The sequence below is a fragment of the Nicotiana tabacum genome, chromosome 14, assembly GCF_000715075.1.
Source record: "Nicotiana tabacum cultivar K326 chromosome 14, ASM71507v2, whole genome shotgun sequence".
Classification (NCBI taxonomy): domain Eukaryota; kingdom Viridiplantae; phylum Streptophyta; class Magnoliopsida; order Solanales; family Solanaceae; genus Nicotiana; species Nicotiana tabacum.
Window position 1 is genome coordinate 114,481,963 of NC_134093.1, and position 24,165 is coordinate 114,506,127.

At 37.0% G+C, this 24,165-nt stretch overlaps 1 protein-coding gene and 1 non-coding gene across 2 annotated transcripts; both read left to right on the forward strand.

Moving 5' to 3' along the window:
* Nucleotides 1-21,228: 21,228 nt before the first annotated feature.
* On the forward strand, nt 21,229-22,968 carry LOC107782505 (CBL-interacting serine/threonine-protein kinase 7-like). The gene has a single exon (XM_016603387.2). The coding sequence runs from the start codon at nt 21,312-21,314 to the stop codon at nt 22,629-22,631; it is 1,320 nt and encodes a 439-aa protein (XP_016458873.1). The 5' UTR covers nt 21,229-21,311; the 3' UTR covers nt 22,632-22,968.
* A 900-nt stretch (nt 22,969-23,868) lies between these two features.
* On the forward strand, nt 23,869-23,940 carry TRNAK-UUU (transfer RNA lysine (anticodon UUU)). Its single transcript has one exon. It is a non-coding gene; the product is annotated as a tRNA-Lys (tRNA).
* The last annotated feature ends 225 nt before the right edge of the window (nt 23,941-24,165 follow it).

The following is a 24,165-nucleotide window of genomic DNA, read 5'->3' on the forward strand; positions in this document are numbered from 1 at the left end:
GAAGTGAATTGGAAAGAGCTTGGTAAACTTATCCAGTCTCAATAAGGCCTCAAAAGACATGGCGGGCCTATCACCGATTTGTGCTGCAATAACTGGCTGAACTACCCCAACTGGCGGGGCTGCTGGAGCCTGATTCTGGGGAGCCATCTGCTCCGGAGCGGGAGTAGTGGGAGTTTGTGCTCCTCCCCCAGCCTGTGAGACGGCTGGTGCTACTGGAAATGTACCATTCTGGGCCACGCCCTCCATAAGACTTACCAAACGGACTAGAGCATCCTGAAGTACTGGAGTGGCTATGAATCCTTCCAGGACTTGAACTGGTCCAACTGGTACATTTTGAACTGGAACCTTCTCCTGAAGGTCCACCTGAGGTTCTACAATAGGTGCAGTTGCTCGAGCTCTGGACTGAGCTCTACCTCGACCTCTGCCTCGGCCTCTAGCACGACCTTGGCCTCGACCTCTACCCCTGGCCATAGTTGCCATCGGGGGTTCTGGTCCCTGTCCATTAGTAGAGATATTACGTGTTCTCACCATCTGCGAGAGAATAAGAGTAAAATGGTTCAATCATCGATGATGGAATAGAATCGCACGACAGAATAAGAAAGAAGTGATATTGTTCCTAAACTTCATAGCCTCTGAGAGATAAGTACAGACGTCTCCGTACCGATCCTTCAGACTCTACTAAGCTTGATCGTGACTCATGAGACCTATGTAACCTAGTGCTCTGATACCAACTGTCACGACCTGAAATTCCCTCCTTCGGACCGTGATGGCGCCTAACATTTCACTTACTAGGCAAGTCTACGTTTGAATAATCTTAACCATTTTTAAACAAATCAAAATTAAATGGAAGTCAATTACTGAAATAAAGTGCGGAAGACCATAACAACCGAATCATCGAAATACATCCCTGAATCTGGAGTCATAAGTGCACGAGCTACTAGATTAATACAAATAAAGGTCTGAATAAAATTCAAGCTGTTTGAAAGATAATACAAAGTTGAGATAACCAATTTTTTAAAAAAAAATTAAATTATTAATAATCAAGAAAACAAAAGCGGAAGCAAAGTTTGAAATATAGTGAATAATCCATAAAAAAAACGGTGTCTAAATACCATCTCAGAATTGGTGTCACAAGTGCATGAGCTTCTAGAATAAATACAAATAAGGTCTGAATAAAATAAAGCTGTCTGGGAATAAACACACAGCTAAAGTAAAATAGACCGGGACTTCAGAACTACGGACGCCATGCAGTTATCCCTCAAGTCTCCTCTGGTAGCTGAAATCCAAGCAAGTCTATGGTACGCCGCTGGGACCAACTTCGAAATCTGCACAAGAAGTGCAAAGTATAGTATTAGTACAACCGACCCCATGTACTGGTAAGTGCTGAGCCTAACCTCGACGAAGTAGTGACTAGGCTAAGGCGGTTCACTTACATTAACATGTACGCAATATTAGCAACAACAACAATAATAGAAATAAATCAGCTAATTCATTTATAATAATTGAAGACAACTCAGCAGTCATAACCAATTATCATTTCCATCGATTCTGTTGCAGCGTACAATCCGCTCTTACCATATATACACATTCAATTCTGTTGCAGCGTGCAACCCGCTCTCACAACCTATTCACATTCGGTTCTGTTGCGGCGTACAACCCACTCCTCCAATATATTTATTTTAATCAAGTCTGTTATATATTTATTTCAATCAAGTATATATATATATATATACTTTTTAATAAGTCTATTGCGGCGTGCAACCCGATCCTCCAATATTAACTTTTCATAAGTCTGTTGCGGCGTGCAACCCGATCCTCCAATATTATATATATATATATATATATATATATATATATATATATATATATATATATATATATATATATATATATATATATATATACACACACACACACACACACACACACACACACACACACACACACACATTAACTTTTCATAAGTCTGTTGCGGCGTGTAACCCGATCCTCCAATATTATATATATATATATATATATATATATATATATATATATATATATATATATATATATATATATATATATATATATATACTTTTTAATAAGTCTATTGCGGCGTGCAACCCGATCCTCCAATATTAACTTTTCATAAGTCTGTTGCGGCGTGCAACCCGATCCTCCAATATTAACTTTTAATAAGTATGTTGCGGCGTGCAACCCGATCCTCCAATGTATCCATTTCAATCAATTCTTATAGAAAATATTTCCCCAATAAATGCAACAATTAATATAAAATTATAAGACAACAAGTATACAACAATTATGATTTAATTATGAAACAAACAATGACAAATAGCAAATTATTATAGAAATCAGGGAGAAAATAGGCAGTTTAATATTTAATATGCTAAATGTCAAATAACAATTAAATCACATAATTCAAATAGCATGTAACAATTAATGCAGGAATTCAAGAATTAATATTTGACAAAGAATAAGAGAGAAATAATTATTATAATAATTAATTTATGATTAAAAATAATTTATGATTTTTCAAGTAGGCACGCAAACAATTAATTTGACGACGTATAGACACTCGTCACCTCGCCTATATATCGTTCACATGTAATTCACATAACAAATAAATTAAGGGTTCTATTCCCTCAAGTCAAGGTTAACCACGACACTTACCTCGCTTTGCAAATTCCAATCAATTATTCAACCATAGCTTTTCCTTTTAAATTTACCTCCAAAAGTTTCAAATCTATTCACAAACAATACGATATATATTCAATACGAATCATAGGAATTAATTCCGTATGAATTTATAAATTTTTCAAATAAAAATCCAAAATTATTTAAAATATTCGGCAGTGGGACCCACATCTCATATCCTGAAAAAACTTGCGAAATCCGAACACCCGTTCCGATACGAGTTTAACCATACAAAATTTGTCCAATTCCGATATCAAATGGACCTTCAAATCTTAATTTTTTGTTTTTGGAAAGTTTTACAAAAATTTCAATTTCTTCCATCTAAATCCGAAATAAATGATGAATATAGGCTTAGATTTATGAAATACAATTACTATATGATAAAGAATACTTACCCAGTCCGAAATCGTGAAAAACGCCTTTGAAATCGCCCATAAGCCGAGTTATAATTGAGGGTTTGTGAAAAACAAATGGGAAAAATCTCGTTTTGGTTCTGTTTTAAGTCACACGGGTCAGGCCTTCTTCGCGTTCGCGAAGATCCTGTCGCGTTCACGATGAGTAGCAGCCCATGGCTTTCGCATTCGCGAGTCCTCCTTCGCGTTCGCGAAGGCTTTCCCCTCGGTCTTCGCGAGGCATTGCTCGCGTTCGCGATGAAGGAATGATCAACCCTCCCCCAGGTGTGCCTAATACTACGCGTTCGCGAGGAGCTGGTCGCGTTCGCGAAAGGGTAATGCCCCCATCGCTTCGCGTTCGCGATCAAGCCTTCGCATTCGCGAAGAATAAAACTTCAACTGCCCAGTTTACTCTTCGCGTTCGCGAGAGTACCTTCGTGAACGCGAAGAAGGACATGCCAAAATACTTGCTGCAACAAAATACGAGATTTTCAAAGTCCAAACCATCCCGTAGCCTATCTGAAACTCACCCGAGCCCTCGGGGCTCCAAACCAAACATGTACACAAGTCTTAAAATATCATACAAACTTTCTCACGCGATCAAAATGCCAAAACAACACTTAGAACTACGAATCGGATACCAAATCAAAGGAAGTTTTCAAAAAAACTTTAAAACTTATATTTTTACAATCGGACGTCCGAATCACATCAAATCAACTCCGATTCTCACCAAATTCGGCAGACAAGTCATAAATATTATACTGGACCTATACCAGGCTCCGAAACAAAAATACGGACTCGAGATCAATAAATCCAACATCAGTAATTTCTTAGAAATCATTAAGCTTTCAAGCTTTTAATTTTTCATCAAAATTCCATAACTCGGGCTAGGGACCTCAGAAATCGATTTCGGGTATACGCCCAAGTCCCAAATCATGATACGGACCTACCGAAATTTTTAAAACACTGATCCGGGTCCATTTGCTCAAAATGTTGACCAAAGTCAACTTAGTTGAGTTTTAAAGCTCTATTTCCCATTTTAATCCATTTTTCACATAAAAACTTTTCGGAAAATTGTACTGACTGCGCCCGCAAGTCGAGAAATGATAAATGGTGCTTTTCAAGGTTTTAGAATACAGAATTACTTATTAAATTTAAAGATGACATTTTGAGTCATCACATTTACTTTTTGCGTCCTTTTCATATGCGGCTTCGAGTGTATTTTTCCCCGATAGCATTTTTGATTCCAGGCATAAATTCTTCTGGAACCTACCCATTAACGTGAGGGTTTTTTATAAGAGAGGGCCCTTCTTTATGGTGCTCATGTTAAGACAAGAAACAACCCTCTTATGTTTACGGTACTCTTGAAGAGGACGTCTCATGTTCATTACGACACTAACATTTGAAGTACTTGTTTAGCTTTCAAATGAAAAGTTAGTTCATCGTTCAGACAAGAAACAAGATAAAAGAAAAAGGATTTCATTTTATTCCTTTTATTTCAAAAAATACATAAGCATCTTGCTATGCAAAAAGAAATTTCCATTACATGTGGCTATCTTGTACAACTTATTTTTGCGGGGATGACTGTGCAGTCCCGGGTCCCGACGAAGCATTTTGTTTCCGAATTTTTGTTCCCGGTTGATGTGACAATTATTGTTGATGTATCCTCATATTATTCCCCCTAGTGTTCGAAGGTGGAGAGTGCGAATTGGAACACTGGAAGTCTTGTACCCTCGAAGGCTCCACCAATGAATTGTTAGGTAATCCTTCACTTGGCAACATACTTTGCTTCTCCTTAGGAATCCATGCTATCGAGTAAAATAATACCTAACAGTCCTCTAGTGGTTTGTGCTCGTGAACGGTTGGATAACCTCTGTTCGGTAGCAAACTTAACTTTCCGGTGGGAATTTGCTATCGAAGTAAAGATTATCTAATCGTCCCCGAGTAGAAACTTGTTTGTTTGCCTTGTTATCAAAGGTATTATCACTTCTGTCTTCGTAGTATGCTTTCCGTCTCTGCCTTGTTAAAAACCTTACTAGAAAAACCCAATTGGGACACAAACTGAACGAAGGGAAAAAGAGTGAAGCACATACTTTCCGTTTAACTGTTGTTCGTCAGCAGTAAAATCTTTTGAGGTGATTCATGTTCCAATTGTTGGGCAACTTATCTCCGTTCTGGTTCTCCAACTCGTATGATCCTTTCCCAGTGATAGCTGAAACCCGGTAAGGGCCTTCCCATGTTGAGCCTAACTTGCCCGCGTTGAGTTCCCGGATGTTTTGAGTTACCTTCCTCAAGACCAAGTCTCCTAATTTGAAATAATGGAGGTTGGATCTTCGATTATAATATTGCTCTATTCTCTGCTTTTGAGCCGCCATTCTGACATGCGCCAAGTTCCTGTGTTCCTCGAGCAACTCCAAGTTGATTAGCACTGCTTCATTGTTCGATTCTTTGTCCTCCTAGAAATACCTTAAGGTTGGTTCCCCTACTTCTACCGGTATCAAAGCTTATGCGCCGTACACAAGGGAAAAAGGGGTTTCTCCTGTGCTTGACTTGGCCGTTGTTCGGTAAGCCCATAGAACCCTAGGTAATTATTCGAGCCAGTTGCCTTTTGCTACTTCCAACCTTTTCTTTAGATTTTGTATAATCACTTTGTTTGTTGACTCCGCTTGACCATTTGCGCTTGGATGATAAGGTAAAGAAGCGATGCTCTTTATCTTCAAATCTTCAAGGAACTTTGTAACTTTTGCGCCGATAAACTGCGACCCGTTGTCGCATGCAATCTCCTTTGGTATTCCAAACCTGTAAATTATATTTTCCCATAGGAAGTCGACGAACTTCGCATTCTCTGATCTTCTGATAAGGACCTGCTTTCACCCATTTAGAAAAATAGTCAGTCAAAATTAAAAGAAACCTTACCTTTCCAGGAGCCGGTGGTAGCGGTCTGAATATGTCCATCCCCCATTTCATGAACGGCCACGGGGACAGAGCCAAATGTAGGGGTTCTACCGGTTGATGTACTAGCGGTGCGTAGCGTTGGCACTTATCACACTTCTGTACGAAGTCTTTGGCATCTTGTCCCATACAGGGCCAGTAATATCCTGCCCGAACTAATTTCAGCACCAAAGAATCTGCACCCAAATGATTGTCGCATATCCCTTCATGGACTTCTCTCATGACATAGTTAGATTCTGATACTCTTAAGCACCGGGCCAACGGGCCTTGAAAGGATTTTCTATACAATTGGCTTTTGTTGAAGCTATATCGTGCAGCTTTGGCGCGTAACGCTCTTGATGCTTTAGGGTCTTCGGGCAACTTTCCATGCTCGAGATAATCGATTATTTCGTATCTCCAGTCCCAAACCAAACTAGTCGAATTCACCTCAAAGTAACCATCTGTGTCTAAGACTGAGTTCATTAGTTGTACTACCGTCCCTGATTCCGATCCCTGGATTTCAGTCGATGAGCCCAAATTTGCTAATGCATCTGCTTCCACATTATCTTCCATCAGGATATGAGTAATTGACCACTCTCAGAATCTTACAAATAAAGCCTGAACCTTTACCACGTATTGTTGCATATGTTCCTCTTTGGTGTCAAAAATTTCGTAGACCTGATTTACCACTAACTACGAATCACACTTGATTTCGATGACTTCGGAGTTAAGCCCCCAGGCCAATTCGAGCCCTGCAATCAAAGCTTCGTATTATGCTTCATTGTTAGTTAAAGGAATCATTCTGATGGCTTTCCTTAAGGTTTCGCCCGAAGGCGTGATCAAGACTATTCCCAGCCCGGACCCTTTTACGTTTGAAGCTCTATCCGTAAATAAGGTCCAAACTCCCGATGTCGATTCTGACACCATTATTGCCTCCTTGGCTTCCAGAGGCAATAGCCCCGGGCTGATATCGGCCACAAAGTCACCCAAGACTTGTGACTTAATTGTAGTCCTCGTTTTATACTCTATATCGAATTCGCTCATTTCGACGGCCCATTTGGCCAATCTACCCGAGAGCTCGGGGTTATGGAGGATGTTTCTCAAAGGGAAAGTAGTCACCACAGCTATCAGGTGGCATTGTAAGTAAGGCCTCAGCTTCTGAGCGGCAACTACGAGAGCTAAGGCCAGCTTTTCCAGATGTGGGTAGCTAGTTTTTGCTCCCGTTAAAATTTTGCTAACGTAATAAGTGGGAGATTGTGTACCTTCATCCTCTCGGACTAAAACTCCACTTACCGCAACTTCTGAAACCGCGAGGTAGACTAGTAATGTTTCACCTTCTTTTGGTTTTGAGAGCAACGGAGGGCTTGGCAAATATTTCTTCAACTCCTTCAAGGCTTGTTGACACTCCGATGTCCATTCGAAATTGTTTTTCTTTTTGAGTAGTGCGAAGAAATGCTGACATTTTTCCGATGATCGGGAAATGAACCTGCTCAAAAACTACCAATCTCCTTGTGAGCCTCTAGACTTCCTTTACGTTAGGCAATTGATCCAGGATGTCCTCTATGGCCTTAATTTTATCGGGATTTACCTCAATTCCATTTTGTGAGACTAGGAATCCTAAGAACTTACCTGAACTTACCCTAGACGTACACTGCTCGGGGTTAAGCTTCATATTATGCTCCCTTAGGATGTCAAATGTTTCTTGCAAATGCTTCAGGTGGTCACCTACATTCAAAGACTTAATGAGCATATCGTCTATATATACTTCCATAGTCTTTCATATTTATTTTTCGAAAATCTTATTCACGATCCGTTGATAAGTGGCTCCGGCATTTTTTTAACTCGAAGGGCATTACATTGTAACAATATGTACCAAAATTCGTTATAAACGAAGTCTTTTCCTGGTCATCTGGGTTTATCTTGATTTAATTGTACCCAGAATAAGCATTGAGGAAACTCATTAACTCATGTATCTGATCAATATTTGTCAATGGGAATGAGTCTTAAGGGCACGCCTTATTAAGATCCTTATAATCTACACACATGCGAAATTTATTATTTTTCTTAGGAACTACTATTACATTGGCTAATCAGTATGGATATCTTATCTCTCGGATTGATCTAATATTAAGTAAAAGGGTTACCTCTTCTTTGACGAATTTATTCCTTGCTTCAGCAATAGGGCGCTTCTTTTGCCTTACCGGAGGTATGTTGGGATCCAAGCTTAACTTGTGTACGGCTATCTCCGTCGGGATTCCTGTCATATCCTCATGCAACCATGCAAAACAATCGGCGTTAATTTTAAGGAATTCAATAAAAGCAGACCTGAGCTCTGGGTGCAGTCTTGTTCCCAAATGGAATTTCCTTTCTAGGAATTCTTCGAACAAAGCAACTTGCTCTAGTTCTTATGTCGTGGACTTCGCCACGTTCATCTCTTCTAGTACTTGAAAATACCTCAGTACATGATATAGTTCCGACTCTTCTGTCCCCGGGCTAACTTCCTCTGATTCGGGAGCAGGTGTCAGTTCCAGTAATTGCTATGCCATAAGTTCCTTTTCTTTGCTACTGGAGACCAAAATTGCATTCATCTCTCTTGCTACCGGTTGATCACCTCTTATCTATTTGATCCCCTCAGGTGTCAGAAACTTTAACAATTGGTGATATGTCGAAGGCACAACTTTCATCTCGTGCAGCCATGGTCTTCCTAAGATGATATTATATCCCATGTCTCCATCTACCACTTCGAAGAGAGTTGTCTTCATTACTCCCTCAGCGTTCGTGAGCAGCAAAATTTCTCCCCCGGTTGTCACGCTTACGAGGTTGAAACCAGCGAGGAGTTTCGTTGCCGGGATAATGCTTCCAGTGAGTTTAGCTTGCTCCAGTACTCTTCATTGTATGATATTAGCTGAACTTCCTGGATCCACTAAAACACGTTTTATTTTAAAATCTAACACATTTCAAGAAATTACCAGTGCGTCATTGTGCGGTAGCAGTAATCCGTCTACATCTTCGTCTGTAAATATGATATCCTCTTCCCGGAGCCTTTTACTATGAGTTATCGATACTTTTGTCTTCTTTGCTGCCGAAAAGGTGGCCCCATTAGTCTCATTCCCTCCGAAGATCATGTTGATCGTTTGGCGTGGGGGTTCTTCTCATATTTTTTAGGGTTCCGCGTCGCCCCTATTCCAACCATAATTGTTTTTAGCTCGGTCACTCAAGAATTCTCAGAGGTGACCATTCTTTAACAATGTTGCCACTTCTTCCCGGAGGTGTCAGCAATCCCCAGTCCGGTGGCCGTTAGTGCCATGATATTCACACCATAAATTGGGATCCCTCTGGCTGTGATCAGATTTCATAGGTCTCAGGGATCGTGCCTCTTTGATATTTCTCATAGATGACACCAACTCCACTACACTGACATTGAAGTTATACTCTCAGAACTTTGGGTAAGAAGAATCTCTCGACCCTAAGATTTCTTTATCCTACAACGATCTGTTGTTCTGGCCACGATCGGTCCTTCTATCAACGGTGAACTTGTCTGCTGTGCGGAAGCTCCTGCCATGACCTTTTGTCCATTCTTAGGGAAAAAATCGGCCCCTCGAAGTTCGTCCATCCGTGTCAATATCATCTTTCATTTTTCTCTGTTCTTCTCCCATCCTTTGGTCGATGATGAAAAGCCAACCTGATCATCTTCGATCCTTATTTTTGACTCGTACCGGTTGTGGACATCCTCCTAAGTCGTCGCTTAAAACTCGAGCAGACTTTCCTTCAACTTCTAGGAAGCGTCCGAACTTCTTGGATTTAAACTTTTGGTGAACGCTTCAGCTGTCCATTCATCCGGGACAGCCGGTATTAACATCATTTCCTTCTGGAACCAGGTAACGAACTCTCATAATAATGCGAATTCTCCCTACATGATCCTGAATATGTCGGCCTTTCGGGCTTGTACCTTTCTGGCACCGGCATAAGCCTTGATGAAAGAATCTGCGAGCATTTCAAAGGAATCTATGGAATGCTCGGGCAATAATAAATACCACGTTAAAGAACCCCTCGTGAGAGTCTCACCAAATTTCTTTAGCAACATAGATTCAATTTCGTGAGGAGCCAAATTATTTCCTTTCACCGCTGTTGTATAGGTGGTAATGTGCTCATGTGAATTTGAAGTTTCGTCATACTTCGACACTTCGGGCATTTTTAACCGCTTCGGGATTAATTTCGGGGTTGCGCTCGGTTTATACGGTAATTGGGTATACCTCTTTGAATCCAGGCCTTTCAGTACTGGTGGCGCTCTCGGGATTTGGTCCATGCGGGCGTTTACTTCCTTCATGCACCGTAAAAGTTCGTTATTGAATGGGTCGTTCTCGCTGTTGAGACCGGATCCGCTTCCCCCAGCCCCGTCAGAATCGACTTCACCCTTGGGAGTATTGTTGTCGACTCTCTACATTGTCTGGATCGCGGGGACACCGGGAGGAATTGGATCTCTCGTGTTTGCATTATTCAAGGCCCCGACAGCGCCTATTTCAGCTCCTTCATAACCTTATCATGCAACGTGAGATGGCGTAGAATAATCGCTTGTTGCTCTTGTAAGACCCTTACATCATCGACGACATGCTCTTAAGGAGCATCATCGGGCGTTGTTTCTTGAACACATCGAGGATATTATATGTCATGCACCGGCGTGACGTCATTCCCCTCATTGTGGGTGTCACTGATTGAATCCTCGAAATGAATTTGATCCCCTCGAATTTCAGGATTGCGAGTGTTGTTTTCAGTATTGTCTGTCATCTTTCTTTTATGATATTTTCTAAGACAAAACAATCAAAGCTTGCTAGTAAAGAAGGCAAGGATTAATTTAATTGCACGGCTGTCTAGGCCCCACGGAGGGCGCCAAACTATTTACTCATAAAACGGTATAGTTGAATTTGTTCGTAGTTTCTAGACAAATGAATTAGTTTGATCCAAAAAGTAACGAAATAACTGATGAAATATAAAATACTTAGCCTTAGAATGTAGATGAAATGACAGAATTGACGAGTCCGGGAACAAGATTTTTAGGCACCATAATGATGAGATCAAAAAACGAGAAAGTAAAATGGTATAAAAATTTTGTATAGAATGTAGTATAAGTTAGCCTGAAAATTTATGTCCCTTACAATGATCATTGAACTTATTATTTATAGCTATGAAAAAGGTACTAGTGTCATGCCCTTCTTTAATGTCAATTATGAGAAGCATTGATGAAGATGTAACGGTGAACATATATGCCAAATTCTCTGTAACGGGCCGTTGCTCTTTAATATTGTGGAATATTCCTCATTGATTGCTACCGGGCGCAGAGTATTCAATGTCTTCATGAACGTTATCATTTGCGGTGACACACAAAATAATTGCATCTGATTTTTTGTCCTCCCGGCTTAGGTTCCACGTGTCCCCTTATTGGGTGGCCACGTGCCATAACATATTTTACCTAATACAATAATATTTGTTGCAATTTTAGTATATTGATCACTAGCTCGTTTCTAATAGACCTACAAAATTCCAGGTCAATCAAAGTCCATCAAATTTATTTTTATAAAATCATCAGTTATTAATATATATGAAAAATACATATAATCATAAATGTGCATTGCATGATCCCGTAATGCGATAAATTGAACTCGAAAGTCATGGCGAAAAAATGAATATTGGTCACTTAGTCCGTTTTCTACAGACCTAAAATTACAGGTCAATCGGAGTCTTTTTTTTTTTTTACAAAATCAGCATATACTAATACATACGAAAAAGTGGATATAATTACAAATTCGTATTGCATGACCCGAAACGCCATCAAATGAACCAGAAAGTCATGGCAAAATAATGTGATTGGTCACTAGACAGTTTCCTACAGACCTACAAAACTTAAGGCCAATCAGGGTCCGTGAAAATAATTCTACAAAATTTGCATGTACTGATACACACGAAAAAGTGGATATAATCACAAATTCGTGTTGCATAATCCTAAAACACCAAAACATTAAACCCGAAAGTCATGTCGAACCAATGAGTATTGGTCACTAGGGCGTTTCCTATGGACCTACAAAATTTCAGGTTAATCATGTTCCATCAATTTGTTTTTACAAAATCAGCGTGTACTAATGGACACGAAAAGTGAATATAATCATAATTTCATATTGCATGATACCCGAAACGCCATAAAATGAATCGAAAGTCATGATAAATACATGAGTATTGATATTAGGCTATTTATTACGGACCTACAAAATCTCAGACCAATCAGAGTACGTTAAAAAAATTCTATAAAATCAGAATATACTAATACACACGAAAAATTAATGGGTATAATTATAAATTCATGTTGCATGACCCGAAATACTATAAAATGAATCCGAAAGTCATGGCTAACCAATGAGTATTTAAGCCATTACCTAATGAACGGTAATATCATGCCCCTCTGCTCTACTGGCAATATCAACAGGAAGAAATGTGGAAACTCTTGGTTAAGACATAAATGGAATCCATCTATTTGCAGTATTTCTTAAACAAAACTCCAATGTTTAGAAAGCTTTCAGAGTCAGATTGTCGTATGCCAAAGAGACAGATTGTGGGCCCATCAAAAACAACCTAATGAATAGTAGTTATCGCTTTGTCATGATCGTTCCTCATTTTTTAACGTTTTAGGGCCATAAAACAGGAGTTCAATATGATTTTCGATTTTTCTTGTGCTATATTCCACGCCATCTGCATGAACTCAAGCGACCGGATCTGAAATGCCTAAAGTTTTGCTGGCCCATCAAATAATAGTCATCGCTTCTTCATGGATGTTCCTCGATTTTTAGCATTTTAGGTCTATAATAAGAATACAAGATGATTTTCAATTTTTCGTGTATTAATGTCCACACCATCTTTATAAATTCAGGCGATGGGCTCCGAATCGCCTAAATTCTATGTTCCTATTAGAAACAAAGCACTAAACAATAGTCATAGATTCATCCGGATCACTCCTTTTTTTTGGCATTTTATGGCCATAAAATACGTATTTGGGACGATTTTTAATTTCTCATATGCATTAGTCTATAGGGGTGGGCATCGGTCGGTTCAGTTCGGTTTTGTAGAAGTTCGGTTCGGTTTATTCGATTTTCGGTTTGTGATTTTAATAACCAAAACCGAATCATAATAACTTCGGTTCGGTTTATTCATGTTTTATTCGGTTTAATCGGTTCGGTTTTTTGGTTTCAAGCCATGGCAAAAATAGTACGAAACAACGAAAATAGATTACTTGTTGAGAGAATAGCCTAAAAGGGTAACCAAAAATATATTGAGTGCTTATAAATATTCTCCATTTATTTTTGTTAGACTGCATTGATGGTTGTATAATATAATGAAATTCTATATATATCCAACCAATGAAATAAGTGAATGATTAGCATGCGAATTCAGATGATACAGAAGAATGAATTGTGCGAATGAGGCTTTGTTTATTTTTCTGTAGATCTCATTCACCTGTTACTAAAATTCAAATACGAAGAAGGATTACATCAATTCCGCTATATCCGTTGGGGTCAAAATTTCTGTTGTATTTTATATTGTTCTTAATTCGGTTATAAATAATTCGGTTTATAAATAATTCGGTTTTGGGCTTAGGCTAAAAAAATCGGTTTTTCGGTTTAACCGAAAATCGAACCATTAAAACCGATCACCGAACCGAATACCGAACTTTTTAAAAATATAAATCGCAAACCGACCGAATAAATTGAAAAACCGAAATAGAAAAAACCGAAATTTTTGGTTCGGCTGATTTTTTCGGTTCGGTCGGTATTATGCCCACCGCTATTAGTCCACATCATGTTCATGAATTGAGCGACAGGCTCGAAATCACCTCAAATTATGAGGGCTCATCGTAAATAACTTAATGCACAATAGTAATTACTTCTCCATGATCGTACCTTATTTTTTGAAATTTTAGGGCCAAAAAACGTAATTCATAATGATTTCAAATTTTTCGTGTGCTATTGTCCACACTATCGTCATGAATTCAGGAGACGGGCTCCAAATCTCCTGAAATTTTGTGGGCCTAACAGAAATAACCTAATCAACAATAGTCATAGCTTCTCCATACATGTTCCTCTTTTTTGGCATTTTAGAGCCGTAAAACAGTAATTCAGGATAGTTTCTAAATTTTTGTATGCTAATATACACACCATCTTTATGAACTTGGGCAACGAGCTACGAATTACTTAAAATTTTATGGGTCCATTAGAAATGACTAAATAAATAATAGTCATCGCTCGCTATGATTCAGGATGATTTTAAAAAATTTCGTGAGCGAATGTCCACGCCATCTTCATGAATTCGGGCAACGGGCTCCGAATCATCTAAAATTTTGTGAGCCGATCAGAAATGACCTAATGAATAATAGTCACTTCTCCATGATAGTTCCTCGATATTTAGTATTTTAGGGCCATAAAACAGGAATTTAGAATGATTTCCTATTTTTCGTGTACTAATATCCACGTCATCTTCATGAATTTGGGCGACGGGCTCCAAATCGTCCAAATATTTTGAGCCCATCAGAAACGACCTAATGAACAGTAGTCATAGATTTGCCATGACCGTTCCTCAGTTTTTGGCATTTTAGGATCATAAAACAGGAATTCAAACCGATTTTTTATTATTCATGTGATAATGTCCACGCTATCTTCTTGAATTCAGGCAACATGCTCTGAATTGCCTAAAATTATGTGGACCCATCCAAAATGACCTAATGAACAATAATCATTAATTCTTCATGAGCGTTCATCATTTTTTTGATTTTTCAGGGTCATAAAATAGGAATTTATGATGATTTCTGATTTTTCGAGTGCTAAGGTCCACGCCATCTTTATGAATTCAGGCGACGGGCACCGAATCGCCTAAAATTTTGTGGGACAAGCAGAAATGACCTAATGAACAATAGTCATAGCTTGGTCATGATAGTTCCTTATTTTTAGAAATTTTAGGGCCATAAAATAGGAATTCATGACGATTTTTAATTTTTCGTGTGCTAATGTCCGCACCATCTTTATGAATTTGGGCAACTGGCTCCAAATTACCTAAAATTATTTGGGCCAACCAGAAACGACCTAATCAACAATAGTCTATGCTTCGCCATGACTATTCTTCATTTTTTGGTGTTTTAGGGTTATAAAACAAAAATTCATGACGAGTCCACGCCATCTTCATGAATTCGGGTGTCGGACTCTGTATCGCCTAAAATTTTGTGGGCCCATCAGAGACGACCTAATAAACAATACTCATTGCTTTTTTTATGATCGTTCCACGTTTTTGGCGTTTTAGGACCATAAAATAGGAATTCAGGACGATTTTTGATTTTTTCTTGTGCTAATGTCCACGCCATCTTTATGAATTCAAGCGACGGGCTCCGAATCGCCTAAACCTTTTTGGGCCATCAAAACAACCTAATGAACAATACTCATTATTTTTGTTTAACCAAAAAATAGTTATTGTGGTCAAAGAAAATAAAAAAATAAAAGAATAATTCGAGTTTCTACCAATTTTACTCCACTTTTTCTATTATAAAAGAGTAAGAAAATATGGAAAGTAAGAGAGAGAATAAGGAAAAAAATCTTATTGATAATGAACATTAGTCGTTGTTTCGTCTGAACTGTTTCTTGTTTTTCGATATTTTAGAGTTATAAAACAAGAATTCTAGACGTCGGACTCCGAGTTCAAGCCATGGTTATCGAGTCCTAACGTGGAACTTTTTTTTAGTCGGTCCAAACGTGAATGATTGAACAATTGGTAGAAAACCAAGAAAAAGAAATGGGCAGTTGCCTAATAGTGATTTCTGTCCCCGTCAAAAACTTAGGCCCGGGTGCGTCGCTTATAAAGATGGCGACCTGCTGTAAAATATAAATTTATTTTCGCGATAATATTTTTTTTTTAAGATGACAACAACAACATATCAAATATTATCCAATACAACAATAATATATCGTGAGATTTGAAGAGGGTAGTATGTACGGAGATCTTACTCCTACTTTACTTTGCGAGGATAAATCGAACACAAACCTTCTGGTCTGGAGTCAGACGCGCTACCATTGCGCCAAGGGCCAAATTAATTGATTATATGTCAACAAACCAAGCATATTCCAGGTGTTAACATTAGAGGTACCTTCACAGGAAAACTCAAAAAACTTAACGCAACTACATATGAAACAGAGCAGAAATCTGTGTCCCTCAATTATTCAATTTCATGTTTCCTCCCTCTTGTCTCCAACAGTATTCTCACTTTAGGAAATAATTTCCTATAATTAGTTATTATTTAAATTAAAAAAAATGACCCAATAATTTTTTTATGTATTTTATTTACCAATCTCATACGTTATTAATTACTATGTTCCTTTTAAATGATCATATAATAAAAAGAAATATTAGTAATAAACCACAAAATTACAAAATCTCTATTTAGGATGTTTCTGTCGTCCTAGCCATTGGAACAATGTAGCACTTGGCTCAATAAAGGCCAAGTTGTCCGCTATGAGCCGCTGGCAGGGCAGACTCATGTTGGTTCAAACATGTTAAGTTGAACTCGCTTTATTAAAAAATTAAATTATCTTTAAGTGGAATTTATTTTTCTAAGAAACAAATTTTCAAATAAATAAATAAAATTGAACCCACTTGACAGAAAATGGAATTCTGGCGTGATGGTTCATGTGGGTTCAATATGAATAAGAGGTTTTGAGTTTGAATCTCTGCCTTGCCTTTTTACTAGTGCCTTAGTCTCAATTTTACCGTGAGTTTTCAGTTTTTTATTGAATTGATTTTTTTAAGTAAAACTTCAAAAAGTTGTGAAGTTAATAAATTGTCAAACTTTTGAAAGTAATAGAGCTATTGTTATTTTTATTTTTTTAAGAAAGCGACCTCAAAACAAAATAAAGAGTAGCGAAATAACCCCTTTGAGGTTATGAACCAAAATAAAGGGCGGAGGGCAAAACTAGTTTGTTATGCCCAATGTCACTTTTACTGTCAGATGATATCGATGACTTAGTCTCCGTCAGGACCCGCTTATACAAAATTCTGGGTCCGTCGCTGACAGCTTGATGCAGAAAAATTTGAGAAGACTAATTAAGGAATGAGCCAATTTCAAACATTTTATCATGTCAATCCAACTAAGTCAATGAAGTATTTCTTAAGAAATGATTTCTCTAATAGGTAAAGTGTGACTAAAACAAAGCAATTAATTTGGTACTATATATGAAGCCAGCACAAAAATTATTTAGGTTCTCTTGTCGTTGATCTAATATATTTTAAGGTTCTATTCCACAGTGGACACTGATTAATAGTGAAGCTTTAAGTAGTTACGGCCTCAGTGATAAGCACAAAACAAGATTTGATGATTTCTTCTTTAAACACTAAAATATAATTAAGGTTATTCAATGGAAGGGGAGTGACCATTTGGGCCAATAAACAAACGAAATTAGATTTTCTTGCCAATGTCAAGAATATGTCCTTTGAAAAAAGTTGTATTAGATTCGATTATAACAACTTTAATGGAGACAAAGGAAAAGACCATAATTAAATTTTAATAATTTACATATTGGTGACTCTTGAGAGGTACCAAAAGATGCTCTATCTGTATGCCAAGTAAAAATTAGATTTGCTAGCTATAAAGAATCTTTTTTTGGCTCCACATAAAGTAATTTTTACTAGTAAAGTCTGGACCATTTGGAGTATGTTAATTTAGTTCTAATTGGGGTATGCAAGAATTTTCCTAAGCGATATCAAAATTTTAAAAAGTGAACAAATAAATAAATCGTTATAACAATAAGTTGTATCATTTTTTATATTTTACACCTATGTTGGGCTCGTGAACAAAGTCTATTATTGAAAGTTGATAAGAAGAAGAAGTTACATATGGATATAGTAAGCGTTAACAGCAATAGCTATTATCAAACGTTTACTTAATCAAAATAGTAGAGAGAACAAAGGGGCAGTTAACATTTAACAATTACTATTAAAAATCTGCATATTAATTTATAATAGTAACAGTTTGCATGCTCTAATTCAACCACGTCAAATTAGAAAATGATTATATAATGCCCTTGGTTTGCTACTACCTTAGAAGCCTTTGTAATTTGAATTTCCCATAGGTCATTTGGATTTAAGCCAACCATCTAAAGCAAATTTTGAATTAGTTTTAGCACTGAATTAAAAGTTTCTCATGTTATAAGGAGATTCAACAATTATACATACAGAAAGACAGACACATATTACTATACCATCTCAACAATTGGAACTGCCTAACCTTTTCTATCTATCTTTGAAAATAAGGTGAGTGAATCTGTTCCTTTAGTACAACGCGAATTAATTGTATTCCTTGAAACCACGTAGCCTCCTCCATTTTAGTCGACCACAGTGCGGGGATAGTATATAACATGTCGGTTCCGCAGAATGTCGTAGTTTCGATCCAAACATTTTTGTGTTAAAAAAAAATCATTAAATATGTATAAAAATTAAATTTAGAATTCAATTATTAGTACTTTTGACCGCGTTTTAAAATCTAAAATTCATAAAATTTAAATCATGACTCTGTCTTTGATTACTCCAACTAAGCATCTGAAATAATAAGCTGCAATTAGCAATGTATGTGACCAGGAAGTCACAAGTTCAAGCAGTGGAAACAATCTCTTGCAGAAATACAGAAAACCTTTGTAGTCCGACTCTTTTACGAACTCCGCACGTAACGGAGACTTAGTGCACGGGATTGCTTTTTTTAATTAGCAGTGCATGCAGTTGCCTGTGCATAGCCGTAAAGGGCATCAAAATGAGCAGCGTGCATCTAGTGACTCTGATAAAGGAACATAAGGAAATAGGCAAGGAAGTCCCACAACAACAACAACAATAACCCAGTATAATTTCACTAGTGAAGTCTGGGGAGGGTAGTGTGTAGACCTTACCCCTACCCTGGGTAGAGAGGTTGTTTCCGATAGACCCTCGCCTCCCTCCTTTCAAGAACTCCCCACCTTGCTCTTGGGATGACTCGAACTCAGAACTTTTTGATTGAAATTTGAGAATGCTCACAACCAGAGCAACTTTGGCACCGAAGTCCCACAACTACTCTTCAAATTAAAAGCAACATATTCTCATATGACTTTGACCATTACTGAAAAGCAAGTAGAACAATGAAAACTAATACGAAACCTTCCATAGTGCTAATTAAAGTTGCTATAAATATCTCATAAAGTCACGTAAAGGTGTTGCATGTCTATTTGTCACGACTTGATAAAGGGTCAAAGGTACCACCGAGCAATATAGTGGAATAAATTTGATCCCTCTATTCTAAATTAGAACTCACTATTAAAAAGTAAGAATTAGTGCCGGCTAAATAATTCTGTAGTTAAACAACAAAATATGTCATTAATTTTACTTAATGATAAATTAGCGATATATTATCAAAGTATATATTAGCTAGAAGTGATTTAGCGACTAATTAGCAATGGAATTCGTAACTAATTTTAATTTTTTTTTAGTAGTGTCTCGAGTTTAAGTAAAAAAATCTTTGTAGGAAGCACTTCACGCCCTTTTAATGAGCTCTAAGTGGATTAGTCGAGTCAATAATTATCGCTTACCATATGCTTATAACATAAATAAAAAAAGAGATTTTTAATTTCACTATCTACTTTGCATATTCTTATCTGTCACCAACTTTCAGTAGCAAATTGTTTATACTTGAACTTTTAAAAGTAAATGAAGCTGGTGACATACGTTATTAAAAAAAGTGAAAATGACGGGTTTTAAAGAATATATTCAGAGAAAAATATCTACCAATTAGAACTTTGATGATTAACTTATTGTGGAAGTGGAGAAGATTTATTAAAAAATAAGTGCATATTATGTAAGAAGATATCAGATTCAAGTTAAAGTAATCAAGAGATAATTGGAAAACATCATGTGCTCTATTTGTTATTAAGAAATAGTCCAATCTTTTTATTTAAAAACGTTCATCTTTTGTAAAGACAACATTTTTTTTGGTCAGATATGTATAGACAACATAATTTGGACATTAGAAATGACAATTTGCTCCAATACGGATTTACACCTATAATTATTTATTCACTAAGCTTTTACAAGATAGAATTTTTTTACATCCTTGACCTTATCTATTTTTATTTTTTTCATATGTGTTCAGTACCCATTTTAGGGCCCGACTATATTTGAGCCGAAAAACTCTGTTTTGAAATAAAACATAGTTACGGAAGGTGACTTTATACCCAGGTATCGAACGAAGATCTTTGGTTATAGATAAAAGAATATTTACTACTCCACCACAACTTTTTACTGTTACTTCCTTGATCTTATTATGCCTTGTTGTGCAATATTTTTCTATTCAAAAGCTACGTTCAAATAACGTCAAAGAGTGGAAATTAAAACTTCGCACTATTTATCCTGTCATTTTTTTGCTTTTTAAAGGTCAAATTAATTTATTTGTGAGTGGAATTAGACGTCGATAATTCTGTCCTTTTATTTTAATTTAGTAATCTAGAAATAGTAAGAAACAATACAACTTAACAAAACTTTTCATTGCCAATATATCTCATCATAACTCAAGGATTTGTTATTATAATTCACGGGCTAGACGGCTTTCACAAGAAATTACTATTATAAAAATTTTAAATTGGATAATTTCGTTACACTATTTAAATTCTTTCTCAATTCCATTTTAAATGATTATTAATCAATTCCAAATAGATCGATACATTTTAAGATTGAAATTCCTTGGTTCTATTATTCACATTTTGCCATTAATAACGTCTTATAAAAATAACTGACATATTTAAGAGTATAAGTTTATTGAAGCATATTATACGCAAGCTTATGTTACGAAAATATTTATTTAAATAACTCTGTATCCAGTTAGACATTGTAATAAAAATATAAAATAACAAGCATGCAGTATTTTTCTTCTTTAAAAAGTTGAGTTTTTTTTTTTAATAAAAATCAGTCTGTTTGAGTTATTTTTGTAGAAACAAGTCATTTTATTTTTTGAAAGATTAAATATTTTATTTATTTAGGACTTTAAAAGTTTTCACATAAATATTTTTTTTATTTATTTATATTTTTTGGCAAAAGCAAGTTGAAGAAACGCGGTTAAAAAAAAACAGCTTATATCCAGTGAAGCCTCACTCAAAAGTCAAAACTGATACTCCTTTCTCCTATAAAACCAACGCAAATACCTCCTCCTCTGCCACCCCAACTTTTCTCTTTCTCCTCCAACCACGCGCCGCCGCAGGCATGGACGTAAAATGCACCCAACCACCCTCCTCCGCCTTGAAACTCCGAAGAACAACCAGTGCCGACGGTAGTGGAACCGGAACCATCATTCTCGGCAAGTATCAACTTGGCCGTCTTTTAGGCCGTGGTAGCTTCGCTAAAGTCTACGACGGCCGCTGTTTAAACAATAATACTAACATCGCCATAAAAGTTATTGACAAAACCTCTATCTCGGATCCTTCAATGGAGCCTCGGATCATTCGCGAAGTCTCCGTTATGACACGTGTCAATGATCATCCCAACATCATCAAACTCGACGAAGTGTTGGCGACGAAAACCAAAATCTACTTAATCATGGAGATCGCCACGGGTGGCGATCTCTACGCTAAGCTGAACCGTCGCGGTCGGTTCTCTGACTCGACAGCGCGGTTTTATTTTCACCAGTTGGTCTCAGCCCTCCACTTTTGCCATCAAAATGGGGTGACTCACCGCGACATCAAGCTTCAAAACCTTCTCCTCGACCAGAACAACAACCTCAAAATCTCTGATTTTGGGCTCTCCGCCTTACCTGAACAACTAAACAACGGTCTCCTTCATACTGCTTGTGGAACTCCAGCTTATACTGCACCAGAGGTAGCTTATAGAAAAGGATACGATGGCGCAAAGGCGGATTCGTGGTCTTGTGGAGTTATATTATTTGCATTTCTTTCTGGGTTCCTTCCATTTGATGATAGCAATATATCAAGCATGTACCATGCAATACACCGTCGCCTATTTAAGTTTCCTGATTGGGTTTCAAAACCAGCTCGGAATATAATAAAGCGACTACTTGATCCTAACCCGAGTACCAGGTTAAGCATTGAGGAATTAATGAATCTTTCGTGGTTCAAGAAATCCGGGCTGAAACAAGGAGAATCTAATCGTCAGCAGAAATTCGATGAATGTGTGTATGAAAAAGAGTGTAAAAACTTGGGCAGGATAAATGCGTTTGATATAATATCAATGTCATCTGGGTTGGATTTATCTGGGTTATTTGAAATTGGAATGAGTAAGAAAGAGATGAGGTTTACGACAAGAGCGAAAATTGGGGAAGTTGAAGAGAAAGTGATGAAAATTGGAAAAGAAGGAGGGTATAAAGTGGAAAGAGGGAAAGGTAGGGGAATTGGATTGGTTAAAGGCAGAGTTGTTTTAATGGTGGAAATTTTGGAGGTGGCAATGGAGCTGTTGTTGGTGGAGATTAAGGTTGTTAATGGTGGATTGGAATTTGAGGATTTTCAATGGGAGGAATTGAAAGGTGGGTTGAAGGATATAGTAGTTTCATGGTACACTAATGGATCTTGAAAGAAATTATTTTTCTACGTTATACATCTAATATTCGAAATTGACTAGCTCGATTAATCTAAATTAACATCCCATAGAGATAGTATAGGGTTCACTTGACGAGAAAGCGATCCATATCAGGAATTTCTTCATTCTTTGAGTTCGACCCTGTTTGAAGATGGTTGTTGGATGAATTTTACTGATTACACGGCGGAGATTTAATTCCGTTGCGGCGGATGCCGGCGGCGGAGTTGTACATTGGTAGCTATCTCTAGTACTTTTAAATGTATAGGCACATTGCTAGTAATAGGAACTTTGTTCTGCTTGGGAGTTAAAAATATTCATTTTAGTCTTTGAATATGATTTTGTAAATGAAAACTTCTCTTCTTGAATTTTAGTTGCACAAGTGATTCACTAGTTCTTGTTCATATTCGTATATATATTTGTGAGGTATTTTCATAAAACACTACAGTTTAGATCCTAATTATTATATGTAATAATAGTTTGCATAATTATTATTCATAGCTTGTACCACAACGAATACAACCAAGACAAAATACAGAAATACAAAAAAATAGAATGCTTTCATTGAGAATCAAACTAAAGACATCCACCTTACTAAAGCAGGTGGTCTAACCAATAGAGATACAAGAACTTGTTGCTCTCTTGTTTCAGTTCAAAACATTTGATATCTTGTTTCAGTACTTTCAGGTGGATTTGCTATAAAATTCAAATATAGTTTTGAATGGTAATTTCCTAAGAGTATAACTAAGAATGGTAAATACAATGTATATGTTTGTTGTGTCGCGTAAATTTTCCTACATTACGATATACTTACTAGTTGAACATATGATATCACCCTCAACGATGAGAAAGAATTATCATTTTTACTTGTCCAAATTCAAGAACAAACTCATTAAAAAGTAAATTTTTCAGTGAGTCAATAGAAGACTCATGAGCAATTCGTAACACTTCCAGTAGAAAGTTCAATTTAATTTCTTCAAAAGATGATGAACTGTCAAAGTGAGAGTAGCAATATGTTCTTGGTGAAAAGCTAAAACATCCAAAGACGAATATGTGTATTTACCAATAGACTCTCTGCTCAAGAAAGACCATCGGCTCAATTAAATATTTATAGATATTCAGAAAATTTCGTCATGCCCATACCGAGTTTGGGCAAAAATTATTGAATTAGCGGAACCACATTGTATATCCGACTCTGTAATATTTAAACCCAAAGAATTCAATCACATCGTAGGCCTTCTTAGCTCAGTGGTAGAGCGCGTGGCTTTTAACCACGTGGTCGTGGGTTCGATCCCCACAGACGGCTATTTTTGTTTTTATTGGTCCAAATCCATTCAAGCCTAAGTCAGACTAGAAATTATTGGTCCAACGTCAAGTATTGGTCAGTCCAGAAATAACTTTTCGGAATATGTTTTTAACAAAATAAAGTGTTTTTATTCTTGTCTGAGTTTTATAATAAAGTTAATTTGGCATGGAAGACATTGTCATAACGATGTTTTGAATTTAAACACAAATAGTATATTTTTTCTTT